Source organism: Zonotrichia albicollis, chromosome 4, assembly GCF_047830755.1.
Source record: "Zonotrichia albicollis isolate bZonAlb1 chromosome 4, bZonAlb1.hap1, whole genome shotgun sequence".
In the NCBI taxonomy this organism is placed as follows: Eukaryota; Metazoa; Chordata; class Aves; order Passeriformes; family Passerellidae; genus Zonotrichia; species Zonotrichia albicollis.
In genome coordinates this window covers 16,012,739-16,029,168 of record NC_133822.1, presented here as the reverse complement: position 1 = coordinate 16,029,168, position 16,430 = coordinate 16,012,739, and the positions used below count along the sequence as shown (strand labels likewise).

General features: G+C 43.7%; 1 protein-coding gene across 10 annotated transcripts in view; it reads left to right on the top strand.

The window, feature by feature from the left end:
• ERC1 (ELKS/RAB6-interacting/CAST family member 1) overlaps positions 1-12,723 on the top strand; it is a 269,997-nt gene extending 257,274 nt beyond the window's left edge. For all 10 annotated transcript variants that reach the window (XM_074538921.1, XM_074538929.1, XM_074538927.1 and 7 more), the window contains one exon: positions 5,931-12,723. In XM_074538921.1, coding sequence (XP_074395022.1) covers positions 5,931-6,068 — 138 coding nt within the window. In that variant the 3' untranslated portion in view covers positions 6,069-12,723. The remainder of the gene's footprint in view (positions 1-5,930) is intronic.
• Positions 12,724-16,430: the final 3,707 nt, after the last annotated feature.

Genomic DNA, 16,430 nt, shown 5'->3' with positions numbered 1-16,430 from the left:
TTATGTCATTTATTTTTAATTTGTAATCTTATGGGAATGCATAATGTATTTTAAACAGTCCACTTCTGGCCTCTGTTAAAAATTAGAAGTAATAATTGCAACAATTTATATCCTTCTTCATGTGCAAATCTATTTCCTGAGTTTGGTTGAGAAAGCAATGGATATGGGAATTCTCTAAAATTGTTACATTTTAAAGTGTTTAAAACTTTCATATTTAATGGTTTGGGTGAGGATCAGAACAGTATCATAGTTCTTAAATACTGGTTAAAATCACAAGTGTTATCTGTGAGTTAGCCTTAATGCCATGACATCACTCATTTTTATTTGTCCATGAAATTGCTAATATTAATTACACTGCATACTATCAATCAGGAGCATTAATAACTCCTAACTTGAAATGAGATATAAAAGGGAAAACACTGATTTCAGGACATCATCAAGCATTTTGTGTGTGTGTGTGTCAGAAAATTAGAGTGGTCTCATTAGCAGGAGTCCCTCCCTACAAGCAGAAGGTACAACCCTGAGCTGTTCCCTTGTTTTCTCAAGGCCAGCTCACCTCTCCTCATGTTTTCTCGTAGCAGTAAATTCTGTTACTCTGGCCCTTGCTCAGACACCCTGGTCCTTGTGACAGCTTTGTGCAGCATCTCCTGATGCTGAGCTACTGCTGTGGATTCTGCTTGGCTTTAGATCTCTTTTCAAGTTAAGAATAGTCAATGTTAATGGTGCACAGTATATATTTTAGTTAAAATTAGTAGTTCCATGCACAAATAAAAATGGGCAATGTGAATTGTAGATATTCTTTTAAAAGACAAGACTATTTCATTTGAAATCTTACTTTAATTTTTAAATGCATATTTTTTAAGTATTTTGAAAGAGCTAACATAAACTCCAAATTTCCAGATAGAGCCCTAAATAAAAATATTTAAGGGTTTTACATTAAAAATTTTTCTTTTTTGTTTTTGAAATTTGTCAGACTGGATTTTCATACTCAAATCCTTTCTTTGGGCTCTTTTTACAGGTCCATAGTTGAGAAATAAAGGTTTATATGTAATTTGGTCTCACTGCATCAAATACAAGTATTTTCACTGGTTTGTCTGGGTAGATGCAAAAGCTCTTGACCATTTGCCTGAGCTACAGTGAAGTTTAACAGGAGACAAAACAAAGGTTTAGATTAAATCAGTTTAATCTCTTATTGGTGCTTACTTGTGTTGCTTTAAGCTCTAAATGTATTTTTCGGGCTAACCATAACCTGATCCAGAAAGACTTGAACTTTGGAGAAACATAATTTTATATCCTGATATTGTATCCTTAGAGAAGTTCCCCACTAACTTTCTTTTTGTGCTGCTCTACAAGCTCCTCATATTCTGTATTCAAGTTTACTGTCCATAGCCCAAGATTAGACACCAGTTTATCTGTGTTTGCCCTTTTTCATCAGTGTTTCTGTGGAATTGTTAATGAGGCAAAAATCACACTGGGGAGTATAAGTAAGTTTTAAAGAATCTTAGTTTGATTATGCCTTGTTTGCATTATGGGAAAAGCAGAGGCCACGAAGGTTCTGCAGAGCAGCAGCACAATTCACCCAGTTTGCATATAAAACCATAGCATCCTATTTCTTAACCATGAAGTTATCTTCTTATGAATCATTCATATGACTCTGAGTGTCTACTAATCTTTAAGTAAGTTCTGAAATATCTTGGAACAGAGAAGCTAAATTCATGGTGAATTGTTAGGGTTTTTTTTAACTCTAAATGGAAAATTATTCCTGTCATGACTTGCTCTCAACACAGGAAGGAAGGCAGCAGTGCTGAAAAGTGTCTGAATCTATTGCAGATTATCTGCAAGCTTTCTCTCCCCTGAGATGTTGAAGGCCATTTCTGTTGTTCTGTCCAAAGATAAATACTATTAAGCACTTCTGGGGTCCTTGCTGTCCTTTCCTTTCTGAACTGTCTATTCTTACTTGTTATCAACTAGACAAAAAACATACCTGCCTTTGCCTTCTCATTTTTGGTCATTTCTTTGGGGCAAGTATGTGAATCTCCTCGTATCCTCAACTGCTGGAAATGCCAACAAAAAAGAAAACTGGAAAAATCTAGGAAACCAGGAGCAGATATTAATACTTTCAGAGGAACTTCCCTAAAATTTGGACTTTGGAACATGCAGGTGAATGCAGTGATGGCACTGGGAACTGGATGTTCCCCTTGGTGGATGGAGGGCTGGCGTGTGCTGCTCCGGCTGACGTCAATGGAGATGATATCCCTGCTCTAGAAATGCTCAAACCAGCCATCGACTCAATTAAGATGTCTTTGTTGAAGCAGGAATCACATTATTAAATCTTGCTGTTCTGGAGCTAGCAAACTCAACTCAAGGCTATCGTTGCTATTTTTCCAAAGATGTTTCATCACAGACATCTGCCAGCCAGCTGTGTAGACTTTCTGTCTGTGCTAATTTGTAAAGTATTGTTGCTGGCCTTCAGCATTCAGAGCCGTCTCCTTTTGGGCTCTTGGTGGTCAAAAACTCTCTTCTTGGAAATATTTTCTTCCTCTGGTTAAGTTGGTTGCTTTTGTTTGGTTGCATTTGATTTATTAGCTTTGGCATCAGTTTCTTTTGTTGGGCTTATCTTGATTTTATAAGGCATCTTATAAATACATAAATGCTGACTAGTAGAGCAAGAAAATGAAACTTCACTGATGTTGCAGTATTGCCCCACTGAAGACAACTTCCTGCAGGATTCTCCTTTGTCCACCAACCCTCTTTCAGTTTTGAAGTCCAATCTCTTGCAGGCGCTTTTATATTTCATTAATTTAATTGCTTTGTCCTTCACCTGGAGGATTTGGCTGAAAGGCCAGGAAGAGGGGTGCTGGCTGGGCAGGTGGTGGTGGTGCAGGACCTCTGCTTTCCCTGCTAACACTGCCCTCTCCTGGTTCTGCTGCTCTGGACTGAGAGCTCGAGACCCTTGCAGGTGCCAAATAAGGAGAATGATAACGCTGGCTGTTTCTCCTGTTGCTTGCTGTCTCCCAGCTCCATGGCCTTCCATCCTTCTGATGGATGGCACCATGCAATCTCTGTGCTGGCCCAAGAAGCACAAGGCAGCCCTGTCCCAGAGTTGTAGGCTCAGAGCATTCCCAGGAATGCTCCAGGGGTGGTTTGCTGTACCTGGGGCCGCCTGGGATCTCACCAGGCTTACAACCTCAGTCCCTGAATCCCAGTCCCCTGGCTTTTAACATCCAGCACCACTCCCAGCTGCTTGTTCTGCCTCTCCCAGTCCTGCTTGCTGACTGGACCTTTCCACCCATGGTAAGTTCCTGGCTAATACCTCTGCCAGGCTGATCCCCCATCCACAGCCTGCCATTCCAGAGCCATTATGGGTTAGTGCTGAGCCCCCCTTTCCCCCCAGAGCCTCCCCAAGCCCAGAGTGCTCCCTCCCTCTCCTTTCCCCACTCCCAGCTCATGTCACTCCACAGAGCAGGATCGGGTTGCCTTTGCATTGTGATTCTTGGCAGGAGCCCCTCTCGGGTTCCTATGGCTGTTCTGGGAGTGCAGCAGCCAGCAGGAACAAAGCACATAAGGACACATTAAAACCAACATTCAGCATGCAAAGCCCCAATAATTTACTATATGCTACCCTGCCTAGTAAAGGGAACAGTGTAACACATTTGCCCTTTTAATTTCCTTTCTCACAGTTTTGTCTGCAGAAGCCTGCACCATAACTTTCTTGAAAAGCATTTTTATTTATTCCGTGGTCGTTCTTAGGCTGTTTGTTTTAAAGCAGTGTTTCTTGCAGAAACAATCTGCTGTGCTTTGCTTGATACCATCACTAAACAGAGACATGCTGTTGTATCTGATTAGAATTTTAATTGTAGAAATCTAACCTTTGCCACCTCATTGTGCTCTTAAAGTGGTAAAATGATCCTTGCTGTGCTGCTGCCTTATAGTTCTCTCTTTTTAAAACCTGGATTGAGCAGTGTTACACAAATGCCAAACTCAGATCAACAAATTTGTGTACTGATGAACAGTTATCCCTTCAGGCATGAAAAATGCCAGTTTGACATTCTTTCCATGTCTTGTATTAACATAGTAGAGTTCCAATAAAAATACTAATCACTTAGAAATGAGAAATGTTACAGAACTGACAGATAATATTAAATTATTTTAAACCATACAAAATTTAAAAGAAGGTTCAAATAAGATAAGACAGTTGCTCACAGCAGCTCAAAATTACAAAGAACTTTGGCTTCAGAAGCTGGAAATAAGCTTCAGAATCCATCTTAAGTGTATGTACCTGCTACATATATGCTGGTCTTATATTCATTGGGAATATACTTCATTAGAAGAAAATCTTATCACTAAAAAAATGAAAGAGCTTTTTTGGTGTATAGCACAGGGCAAGGCTGTCTGCTTGAAAGCTTATCCAGCCTATCTATCCATATCATCTGAGGGATGCTGCTTCTCCTTGTTCTCTGAGGTCCCTAGACCACTGTGAGTACAGTAATCCCTAAAATGCTTGCACAAATGACAGCCTTCCTTGGGATTTTGCACAGTTCACAGGCCAGCTTGGACTTTATCAATTGCTGGGCAGCTAAGCAGGTTACTGAAGGCAGATGTTTCCTGCTCTTTATTAAGACTCTGTGGGCCCCTAAATCTGGCAATGGCATTAGGCTCAAAGCTAAAAGCTGTGTTTGCATATGTTGTGTGACATGGTTTGGGACACCACTTGTTGGAAAAACTGTTTATAAACTGTAGACAGAGTGAATAATATAAAGTTTGAAATTCTGTGTCCTGTTCTGAGCCAATTATAGGGATCTGAAGAACGAATGACCCAACAGGAAATGCAGAGTTAGTAAACAAAAATCGTGTATGTTCCACTGCAATTGTGTGTAGTCATCTTCTGGCTGAGTTAGGAAAGAGAGTTTCTGAAAATTAGTAATTTCTTGGGAAGCATAGAATTCTGGTTAACTTTGGATGCATTTTATGTAATTATGTGACGTTCCTATTGATTTCATACCAGGAATAATTCTCAAGTAATGACCTATGAAACATCCCATTGTTCATGAATAAAAGTCAAACTATTTAAAGCAAACACTAGCAAGCTGCTGTATTGCTCCATATTGCTGCAATATGGTTGCCTTCAGAGAAACATTCTACAGAGGAAGTTTTTCTTATATTTATCATAGAACAATGTATTCAGGAGTAGTTAAGTCATGTGGACATGGTATTTTCCGGGAAGGTGACAAACCTGCTCCTGTAGAAGGAAAAAGTGATATAAATGTATTCAGGAGTAGTTAAGTCATGTGGACATGGTATTTTCCGGGAAGATGACAAACCTGGTCCTGTAGAATGAGAAAGTGAAATAAAGAGGATGGAGAGCATTCAGTTCCAGGTGAGGGGGTCACCAAGGGAAGATGCAGGTGCTGGAAGTGCCCAGCATGTGTCACCTTATTATATTTGCATTTCCCCAGACGAAGGAAGGAATGATGAATCTGACTCCATGTTCTCAGAAGGCTAATTTATTATTTTATGATACTATATTATATCAAAGAATACTAAACTAAACTATACTAAAAAATACAGAAAGGATACTTACAGAATGCTAAAAAGAGAATAATGAAAACTCATGATTCTCTCCAGGGTCCTGACACAGCTCGGCCGTAATTGGCCAATGAGTCAAAACAATCATCTGTTGGTAAACAATCTCCAAACACATTGCAAAGGAGCAAAACAGAGGAGAAGCAAATAAGATAATCATTGTTTTCCTTTTCTCTGAGGCTTCTCAGCTTCCCAGAAGAAAGGGATTTTTCAGAACACATGAATGCCACATCACCTCTGTTAGCTCCCTTCCCAAAGCGGCGGTGTGGCCGAGCTTGCTGGGCAGGGCTGTCACACAGTGAGCACACTTCAGAGCAGGGGCTGACCGTGTCTCTGTGTCCTTGCAGCTGCACGAGGAGCTGGAGAAGGGGGAGAGGGAGAGCGTGGAGCTGCAGGAGTTTGCCAACGCCATCCTGCAGCAGATCGCGGATCACTGCCCCGACATCCTGGAGCAGGTCGTCAACGCCCTCGAGGAGTCCTCGTGACCCCGGCCACCAGCCCAGGAGCAGCACACCAGGGGCCAGGCCCAGGCAGCCCACGGAGCCATGGCAGTGGAGAGCAGTGTGAAAGACAGAACATGGAATAGAAAATTCTGGTGCACCTTTCACAAAGAAAACAAAGGCAAAAAAAAAAGCCCCTTCTAAGAACTACGTGCTCTCTAGGTTCTTCCAGTCTGTGATTAATCAGCCGTTTTTGTATTCATCTTCTCACTGCCTTTCTACTTTAGAATCCAATTCCCCGTTGACTTTGTTGGTGGTGACTTTTGGATACAGCTAAGCAGAGCTCTTCCAAGTCTACTGAGCAAAGAAGAGGGGATCCACTGAACACAAGCAGCTCTAGTTCTCCATGAGGTTGCAGAAGAGTAGCCCTCACCTTTCATTAATATATTGCTTTTTCCTTCTTGTCTTCTTTCCTCCTTCCTGTTTTTTATTTTCATGAAAGCTGAAAGCCTGAATTTCACAGTGCTAAAACCAAACCTGAGTGTGCTCTGATCATGGTTCATGGCTGGGCAGCATCAGCTAGCTCAGGTCTTGCTGCCTGTCTCAATGCTTCTTATGTTCTTAAATAACAGAGTGAGGAAAGGAAAGTTTCTCTCCTTGCTCCTGTTAGTCATTTCATCTAGCAGCTGGGAGAAAGGTAGGCATACAGGTACTTTCTGTTTACTTAATTTGGAATTTTGTTGTTCACTGGTCTGACTCTGAATTGCTAGGTGGGCCATTTTTTGAGGTAACTGTTTTCGTCTTTTGATTTTTGGGGGGTTTTAGATGAGGTTTCTCATCATAGATCTGTGTCTCCTGTGTTCTTACTTTATAGAGAGCTCTCTCCCTTTGAGCAGGTGTGGTCAACAAGTCAGTTCCCAGCTTTATCTTGTACAGTTTGTCCAATTTTTCAGGCTATGACTTTGTGAACACTGACTGTCATCAGAATAGTCTTAAGCATTCTGTAAATGAGAAATTTGCATCATTTACCTTAAAAGTATAATTTTAAAGCTAAGTTAGGTAAACCAGTAGCATATTTCTTACTATAATTATAATTTAATTTATTTTGGTTTAGCTTACATTGAGGAGGAATGAGCTTGAGTTCAGAGCAATAACCCTTATGAAGAGGAGCATCTCTGCTGGAGTTGGCACCCAGCTGAGTAGATAGGTGTAAAATCACAGCTTTACTTAAACCAGTGCAATTCTTCTGTGTATATGAGAGGCCTTAGTTTTATTCCCATCCACCTTTGACACTCGTTACAGCTCCTGGTGATAGGTAATATGACCTGAAATCCCAGATCAGTTTGTCTGCAGTTTGGTAGCAAGTCAGAAATCCTATTTTATGGGTAGGACTTGGGTGTTCATTCTTGGACTATGCATTAGTGGGGAGACAGGTTTTTTCCTGGCTGCCAGTGGTTGTGTGTGTCTGGGGGCATCTGCAGGACAGAGCCCTGTAACATGTCCCCATGTGCTCCTTAAAGGAGCTGCTCCCTTTGGCTGGCTCATGTTACCTCAGAGAGCGAGGGGAAGGCAAAAGGAGACCAAATAACACAGAAGTGGAAGATATCTTGGTTTTCTAGTCAATAGCTAATTATGGATTTTCTCAGTAAACCTCCCATTCAGAGCCTGCAGTTTAATTCTATATAGCTTACTTCATTTTGAGGTTAATCACTAAGCTGTTATGCTAAGGAAAATGTTCCAGGCCTTTTCAAGAAAGCTGCTTTTCTTACATCTCTCAGATCCACAGCACAGCTTGCCTGTAGGTCTTTCACAACTTGTTTTTATCTTTAGAAGTGACCAATTGCTTCCAACAGATCAGGAGATCAGAAGTTTGAGTAAGGGAAGAGGTACCTTGTAGTTTTTTCCCAGACAAGCACTGAAAATTGGGCAGAACTGAAACCTTATGTACCTGCATACTCTATTGAAAACTCGGTAATTTAAAATAAATCACATCCCCGTTGATTCTGCTGTAATAATTCAGCAGAAGGAGCCGCATTCATAGCCAGAGTGTCTAGGAAGAAGTAAGTCTCAAAAGAAGAGGCAAATCACTCCTTTTCCAATTCATTTGCAATTACCAGTGCTTTGCAAATCAGGAGAGCTAACTTTAGTTCTTCCTGTAATAGCAGCTTGTGTCTGAAGCTCTTTTTTTGTGTGTGGTGTGTGAGGGGAGCAGTGGGAACCCGGCTGTGTGGAAGGGGGGAATGCCGGAAGGGCAGCAGACAGTGACTGTGCCACTGCTGGGCCCTGCCCCATCCCAGAGCCACCCCTCTGGTCCCATCCTTTGAGTCAGCACCTTTCCATAGGAGCTGTTGTTTTGAAATCTTCCCTCTTGCATTTTCCTCATCACCCCTAATTACTCACTCCAGGAATTTAATGCCGCCTGTAAAAGCATCAGAGCCATCAGCCCGGCATCATCGGCCACCGCCGCCCCTCCTGACTCTCTCATTAACTTATATGGTCAAATCTCCAGCTGCCCTGGTTCCCTGCTGTAAAACAATCCTTCCTCTGTGAGAAGCTGTGGAATTTCCCTTATTGATGGTTCAAATGGCTCCTGCTTGTAAACCTCTTACTGAGATGTTCCTTGATAGCGTTTCTGCTGGAGGCAGGGGCAGGGGGAGGGGATGGGAGTGAGGGGTGATCACTTCAGGCTGTTATTTCAATTCCCTGGCTTTACTGCATTGCCCACACATTGCAGGGAAGTGCTGCTGCTTCTTCAGCATCTCTAGCTCAGCTTGTGGCTGCATTTCTATGGCCCAAAGTGCCCCAGCCACAGGCCTGATGCTGTCAGGGCAGTGTGTGCAGGATCTGTGCACCAGCAGCTGGGTGCAGCTCGCTGTTTACACATCTCCTGGCCTCTTCCCAGGGAGGATTTGTCAAGCCTGGCTGGTTTTCACGCTGGCCATTTGGTCCTTTATCTGCCAGCCACACACCTGCTGTTCCTTCCATCTGAATTGTTGTTGGGCCCTGGTGATTTTTCTCGTTAACCACTGTTATCTCCTAGGTCTTGTAGGCTTCCCATCTTAAAGATTGATCTTAGACCTCTGTGAAGTGCTCTCAGGGAGGGAGCAGATCTCATTTAGTAACAGTCTTGATCTGACTTGGTCTCCATTGAACTGTTTCAGGTAACCTCTCTGATCCTGTGTCGACAGAGATCCTGTGAATAGCTTGATGAACCTTGGGGTTTGGGAGGTACTGCTGGCCACCATTTAATGCTGAATGTGACCACTGAAAGCTTTTTCTTTCACTTTCATGGAGTGCCACACCATTGGCCTTAAGGCAACAAAGGGATTTTATTCTCATAACCCATCATGGAATTGCATATGAGGCACATGGGAGAAGGGCCATATGTGGCATACCCTGCAATGCTCATCCAGTTGCCTAACCCACCACTGCTCTTTTAAGGTCTTATTCCCAAGTGTCAGCAGCCAGGCAGATGCAGACAGTTTCCTACCACAGTGGTCCTGCAATGCAGCAGCTCTAGGAAATCAGGGCCCCTTCCCAGGGACCCTGGGGAAATTTGCTTTTTCTTCTGTTGAATGAAGTTCCATTTGCTACAGGAGCTGTGAACGTTTTAACTGCTTTAATATTACCTTCTTTTCTTCTGAGCTGTCATTTGCAGAGAAACTGAGAGATGTAAGGGCTCAGGAGCTGTTTGTAGAAAATTAAGTAGGTCATTTTGGCAGGGTTTGGGCTAAAAAGTAACTGAAGCCTCTGAAGCCCACACACCCTGTAAAAGCTGACACTGCAACCACACTTCTTCATGATATCCACAAGTCCAAGTCCATACTTCCCTCTGAATCCAACCTCATGTGAAACACTACAAGGACATAACACTAGGATTGCAGGGTGAGGACAGGAGCACTGTTTGCCATTGGAAGCAGAATTACCTGGCGTGCTCCCAGACGAAGCTCCAAGCTTCTCTAAGTATTCTCTCTTGTTTTGACTGCCTTTAACCAGCTTTCACTCCAGAAATGCCAAACCCTCTGTGGAATATCCAGTTTTTGCCAAGTCCTGGGGACGGAAGGTGAAGGTCCGGCGTGGTGCGCGGAACCACGTGCGCCATTCCTCGTTGCACAGCTGGAAAATGCCTTCTCTGGAAAACTTCCTGGCACTTCAGGGCTCTGAAATTTGCACAAGGGAGCATAAATGTCATAGATCTTGTAGAGATAACCCTGGTTGTTGAACCAAAGGGGCACACCTCTTTTCATTTGCCCTGTAATTCCCATCCGTTCTGCTGCTAGTCCTCAATTTGTTGGGAGATTTTTACATCTGATGAGGGTTGACAGGGCTGAGTCCCCACTCCTGTACTAATTGCCAATTGCTGCCACTGCAGGGGTCTTTACAAAGGATGTGGAGTCATGCACTGATACCATTTTAAAGCAGAAATGTCACTACATAAAATAATGTGTATATCCCTGAAATTACTCCAGTGAAATGCTAAAGGGAAAGAGTTCAACCAAGGCATCTGATACTGCAAGGAGGCTTCTCCTCAGCTCAGCATCCCCACTGGAAGAGGGACCTGAAGAGGCTGTGGAAGGCTCTGGAAAACCAACACTGCCCCAGCAGAGCCGTGGTAGGAGGGCCAGGCACGGGGCATCGGGGGCATCGTGCCTGGCAAGGCCAGCTCTGCTGACCCCTCTCATCTGCGTGGTGAGGAAGAGGAGTGTCAGGGGTTTTTTTAAAACAAAACGATATTTTTAATTGTTTTTTCCACATAAATGGAAGGAACCTTACGCAACAGCAGATCCTTCTGAACAAAATGGCTGTATCCACTGACTATTTTTAAAACGAAAGAAAAAAAGAGAAAAACTGTTTCAAAACTTTTTAGTGTCAAAAGCATAAACTCAGAAATCCTGACTTTTTCCAGTGTGTGTGGTGAGTGCTGTAACCCTGTCATCAGTATCTCCCCTGACTTTTTCAGGGGTGTTTTTTTCCTGTTTTGTTTTCTGCTTGTCGATATTGTCTGTGTGGTCCTAAGGCTGGGGCAGTTACCAACAATGTGTGTCTATTGTCGGTTTGAAACAAAAGATAGTAGTAGAACTGAAAAAAGATGTGTTTTTAAAAATATATAAAACTAAATTTCATTAAAAGGAATTCAAGTAAAGAAGCAACAAAGCCATGACTCCTCCTCTCGGGATTGCACGGAAAAGGATTTGTGGGCTTATAATTATAACCAGTTGCCTTTCAGAGGCTTTTGAGGTCCAAGGCAGCCTGGCCTCTTAGGAAATGTTACAAACCCTGTATAAATTCCTGCTCTCCCAGGTTTATACTGTACATGTGTAAGACAGAAATGGGCAGAATGAAACAGTATTTTGGAAGTCAGTCTTTTCTGGTAACAGTTATCAACACCAGGTGTCCCCTAAGATGGGAACCACTGATGTGAATGGGCCAAATGCTTTGGCCAAATTTTCTGTTTTCTCCATCCCAGCCCTTGATGCCAGGGACATGAGCAAGTGCAGATCAGCTAGTGCAGGTATTTTTGTGTAGGTTCATTTTTATCAAAGTTGTATTTCCTTGCCTCTGGTGTTGGTCACATACTCAAGCACATTATGGGCAGCCACTTTCTGCTCTGGTTGCATCACAGACTTACATTGCTTGAAAGGAACAACATGAGGCTAAACTGGTGTGTAAGGTTAACAAAACAAACCCTGACAAATCGCTTTACCTATAAACACAGGTAAAGAATTTCATTAAGTGAATGTATTTTTATTATCAAACTTAACCATATGCTGTTTGTCCCCATTTTGCAAGCTTAGTTCAGTTCTTGAAAATCAAGTCAGTGTGATTTGCTTTTAAGTAGATATTCCCATTATTCCCATTAGGCTCTTGGTGCTTTGGTAGGGCTTTTTGTTCAAAACATTGGTTTCTTTCACATGGAAACTGGCAAAAAATTGATCTATTGGTCATGTATGCTCTTATTTGTTATAAAATGTGCTTGTCTTAAAAACCAAATTTGAAGCCAAATTTTAGAAGTAGACATTGTTCCTTTTATCTGCCCCATCTTCCCAGCTCTCTGTGGACAGGGCCAAGTCCTCCTTCCCTCCCTGCCCAGGGGTGGCTGCATTTGGCCCCTCATTTCACACTCATTACAGTATAACTGGGGAGGCTTTAGTGTAAGATGCCTTTATTTGTCCAGATGCTGGAGGAGGACGAATCCAATGGGACCACAAACAGGGGAATAACTTCTGTGCTAGCCCAACATGCTGCTCCAAGCCCACTAGAACAGAACATTGCCGTTCCTTCCGGGGCAGTGAATGAGGAGAGCTGCGCACCAAGCTCACAAACCATCTGTGGAGTGGAATTCTGTGGGATGCCCCATCCCCTCCACAGACACAGATCCCTCATTGGCTTTGGAAGAGACGTGTTGCACTTTAGTGGAGGGGGAGGCAGGCTTTAGGGATGGGATCTAGTGCTTGAATTCCTTTTGGAAGTGACAGCAGCGGGAGACATTGGTGTCCGTGATGCAAAGTGCGCACGCTGCCTTCAACTCGTTTGTGTTTTATTGCTGGAGTCATGTTACTGACAGGATAATGAAATTGCAAAGAAAATGTGTTATATTCAACTTTGCCTTGATAATATAAACACTTTGTTCATTTTTTTTTCTTCTTTTTTTATTCACAGACTAAGTTCATCAGGAAATTATAAAATTATTTAAAAATTCCGGGCCCTGTCTTTATTTCGGTGTGTGTTGCTTGGTGTCCTCTCCTGAGTGCCCAGGATGGGAGGGCAGGTAGGCTGCAGGACTGTTCCCTGACACCAGGCTTGAGGTTCCAGTTGTTGCCCACCTGCACCAGTGGGACAAACCTGCTGGGGTTTGGCTGCACACCCTGCCTGGGAATGCTCATGGACACAGCTGGGGCTGCCTACAAGGTGAAGGTGAGCAAGTGGCAGTCACAGGGGTGTCTCAGATACCCTCACAGGTGAGGTGAGTGGAGATAAAATAGCTGCTGTTACAGTCAGCTGTCCCCTTTGTCTCTCCTGCCTGTTTCCCAAGTCAGTGACTTAACTGTTACTGATGGGTGACTGAATTCCAGATGTGCATCCCGTGTTGTGTCAGTGTCGGGATCACATCTCCCAGAGCAACGTGCCTGGAAAGCCTTGCTGTGGGAAGGCCAGCAAGACTGTCCTATTGAACATGTTCCTGGTGAAACCTGGATGTGGCTCCTGTCCCTCAGGAGCAGAGGAGAGCCGTGGCTTTGTGGCATGGGATGAGCTGTGCTCTCTGCAGCACCGGTGGAAATGGGCTCTACCCAGTGTCCACTCTCCAGACGTGTTCTGATGACATGAGAAATGCCTGAGTAATGTCAGTATAAAAATCTCATTTTTCTGGGGTTTTTTGACTGTTCTAAAGAGAATAGCATTGCAACACTGGGTCCCACTGGTAGAACAATGTCCATGCTAAACACGCTCCACCAGATTCTCCGCAGCTATCCCGAAGCCCTGACAGCACAGACCTCCCCAAGTTGGGACACTTTCTAACCAATTTCTCTCCATTTCTTTCTCCTTTTGTCTGTCTGTAAGTCAATTTTTCTCTGTGCTTTCTTGCTGGCCTTGTCCCTTCTGATTTTCCTCAATTCATCATTCATGAGGCTCTAGAGGTCCTGACTTGTTTCAATACAAGTGCCTGCTTGTGTAACAGGAACAGGCATCCTGATCTCAGTGCCTGGACATTCCCTTCCCTTTGCTGATTGGATTTCAATCACTTGGGCTTCAATCAGGCATGTAAAGCAGTGTGTGGAAAAAGGATGCGTGGGGATTAAGGGTCTCAGGAGCTTTGACAGAGAGAGTCCATCAGCCCCTTGGTTCCCAGTCTGGTTTATGTTTGCTCAGGCGTCTTTGGCTGAGAAGGGGATTCGTGATTCCTGTCAGGCCAGGGTGTGCCTGGCTTCTGCAGCACAGTCCAGATCAGCTGAATGAAACCACATGCCACAGAAATTTAACCAGTTACTGCACCACAGGGTACCCATCAGTCTGATAAATGGCACAAACACCACTCCTGGAGGACTTGTCCTTCTTAAAGGAGCAGTGGAAGGGCAGGAGTCCGAGTGAGCAGCAGCAGGGAGAGCAGCACATCTGCAGGGAGAGCTGAGCTGAGGTCTGCAGCCCTGGCTCTGCTGCTGGGTGAGTTGCAGGGCCGTGTCCCCTCAGGCTGACTCATGTTTTGGATGGCCCATAAGAATAACACTGTTCGTGCTGAAAAGAGAAGATGCAAACGCCTTTTGTGCCTTATCAGGTTACATTTCATGCATTGTGCAGTAAAACACGAGGCATCTGAACGGAATTGTCTGTGTTGACTGCAGCTACTGTGACACTGAACAGGCGAGGCAGCAGTGGAAACAGCAAATTGTCAGCCCTGGGATCAAGCACACACAGATTTGAAACATTTTCCCTTGCAGATAGGTTTGTAGGGGTGTGCACAGCCCCTGTGTTGCCCAGGCTCCTGATTAAACATGGGCCTTGTGCAGTGCTCCAACAAGGATGGCTTGGGAAAATCTGCTTTTCTAAATCACACCCGTCAGGGAAACTGCTGAAACCATATCTGCAATCCACTGGGAGAAGCTACATATTTAGGATCTCCTATTTCTGACAGGATCTGCTGTGCTTGTGCTGCAGATGCCTTTTGCTCGTGTGGATTGAAGCTGTAGGGGGGCATCAGCCACTCAAAGATTACCCCAAAACAGTAATTAAAGCCAATTGCCCATGCTAATGATCTGTATGTGACTAGTGACCTTTACATTGGGATTTTGAGATATCAAGTAGGTCTTCTCACTGGGCTTCAGGATGTTTAGAAATCTCAGGCAAATAGCCAAAGTCCTCTTTCTTTAATGTCTTTAAAACCCCTCAAACTCAAGTAGGGCATATAACCTGGGAAACTAAATGTTTTGTAGGTGGATGTACTAAAATTAGGTGCAAGCAACTTTTTTGCATATCAAGCAAGCAGAGCCATACACATTGTGTTGGTAGACCTTATTTCTGAATATCCTAGTGATGTATCATAAAACCTAAGTGGAACAGCTGGGACCAGCTTGGGTGTAGCTGTGGGCTTACAGCAAGTGATTCTCAGGGCGTGGGCTTTGTGTCCATCTGGTTTTAAGTACATGAGCAGTAGCTTTTTCCCACTGTTTACAATTGCAAGCATTAAAGCTGTTCTAGAAGGTTGTCTAAGAAGTTAAATATTTAGGCCCAGGTACTGCAGCCCGTTTGTGTGAAGCTGTTGCTTACTTCAGTGGGAATTCAGCTCCAAAAATGGCTGTAGACTCAAATCTCATGACAAGGCAAGTTAAAAAAACCCTTGGCTTCTTGATGTATTGCTAAAAACGATGGGTGGCTGCTGCAGCTCAAAACCCATCGTAGAAGGATTTTTGTTCAGCTTGAGTAAACCCTTCATTTTCTGTAAGGGCACACCATTTTGGGGAACCACAAGTCTTGGAATGTATATGAACGCTCTTAACCTTTCTTATATAATGCACAGAAGTTGGTTTTAGCTCTAAGCAGTGCATCCTCTTGTAGCCCAGTGCACTGAAGTGCACATATGGATATAAGTGTCTGTGCCCATCTGTGTGATCATACGTAAATACACTGGAAACCACGCTTCAAGAATGCCAAACCTGCCATGGCAAAGGTCTGGAAATCAGAAAATCTACGTGACTTCATGGCTAATATGCCCATGATGCAATTTTCAGTAAGGTATTTATGTAACTATTTTTTTGCTAGATGCTTCCTTCATTAAGTGTGCAGGATGAATTGATTTCTTTGAACTGGTAATTGTCCAAACCCTACCACTGCTGCCATCCAAGACCACCAGTTCTCTGTCTCAAGCCCCTCATTACTTTGGTTTTTTACATTATCCCTCATGCTAGTGGTAGCTGAGACATTAGGAGGGCTGCTCCTGTTGGTGCTGTTGCTCCCTGAGCATTCCAGCACTTGCCCATGCCCATATCTCTGACCTGTAATTGCCCCCACTTATTTCTGGTGGGTTTGATAACCCAACTCTTCCCCTAGCAAAGAGTTCTGTTTCTTCAGCCACAGAGCTGAGCTTTCACTGTGATCACACACCGTGGACTGCCTGAGGCTTGTCAGGAATTCAGAGATATGATTTGCTATTAAAGTGGAGGTAAATGGATGTTCTTCCTCTGTTCTTCCTTATTGTCTACAAAGCACATTGACTTTCCCAGGTCATTCCTGGCAGCAGCACAAGCCCTTGTCAAAGTCCCATATTAAATATTTGAGACTGCCTGGCAGCTGAAGTGACTGGCACATCACAGGAGGGGCACATCTTTGCAGACACTTGGAGGCTGCAGCTGCAAAGAGCTCCAAAGTGCTGCATCGGGTACTCAGTGACCAGGGAATGTGCAGAACATGCTCATG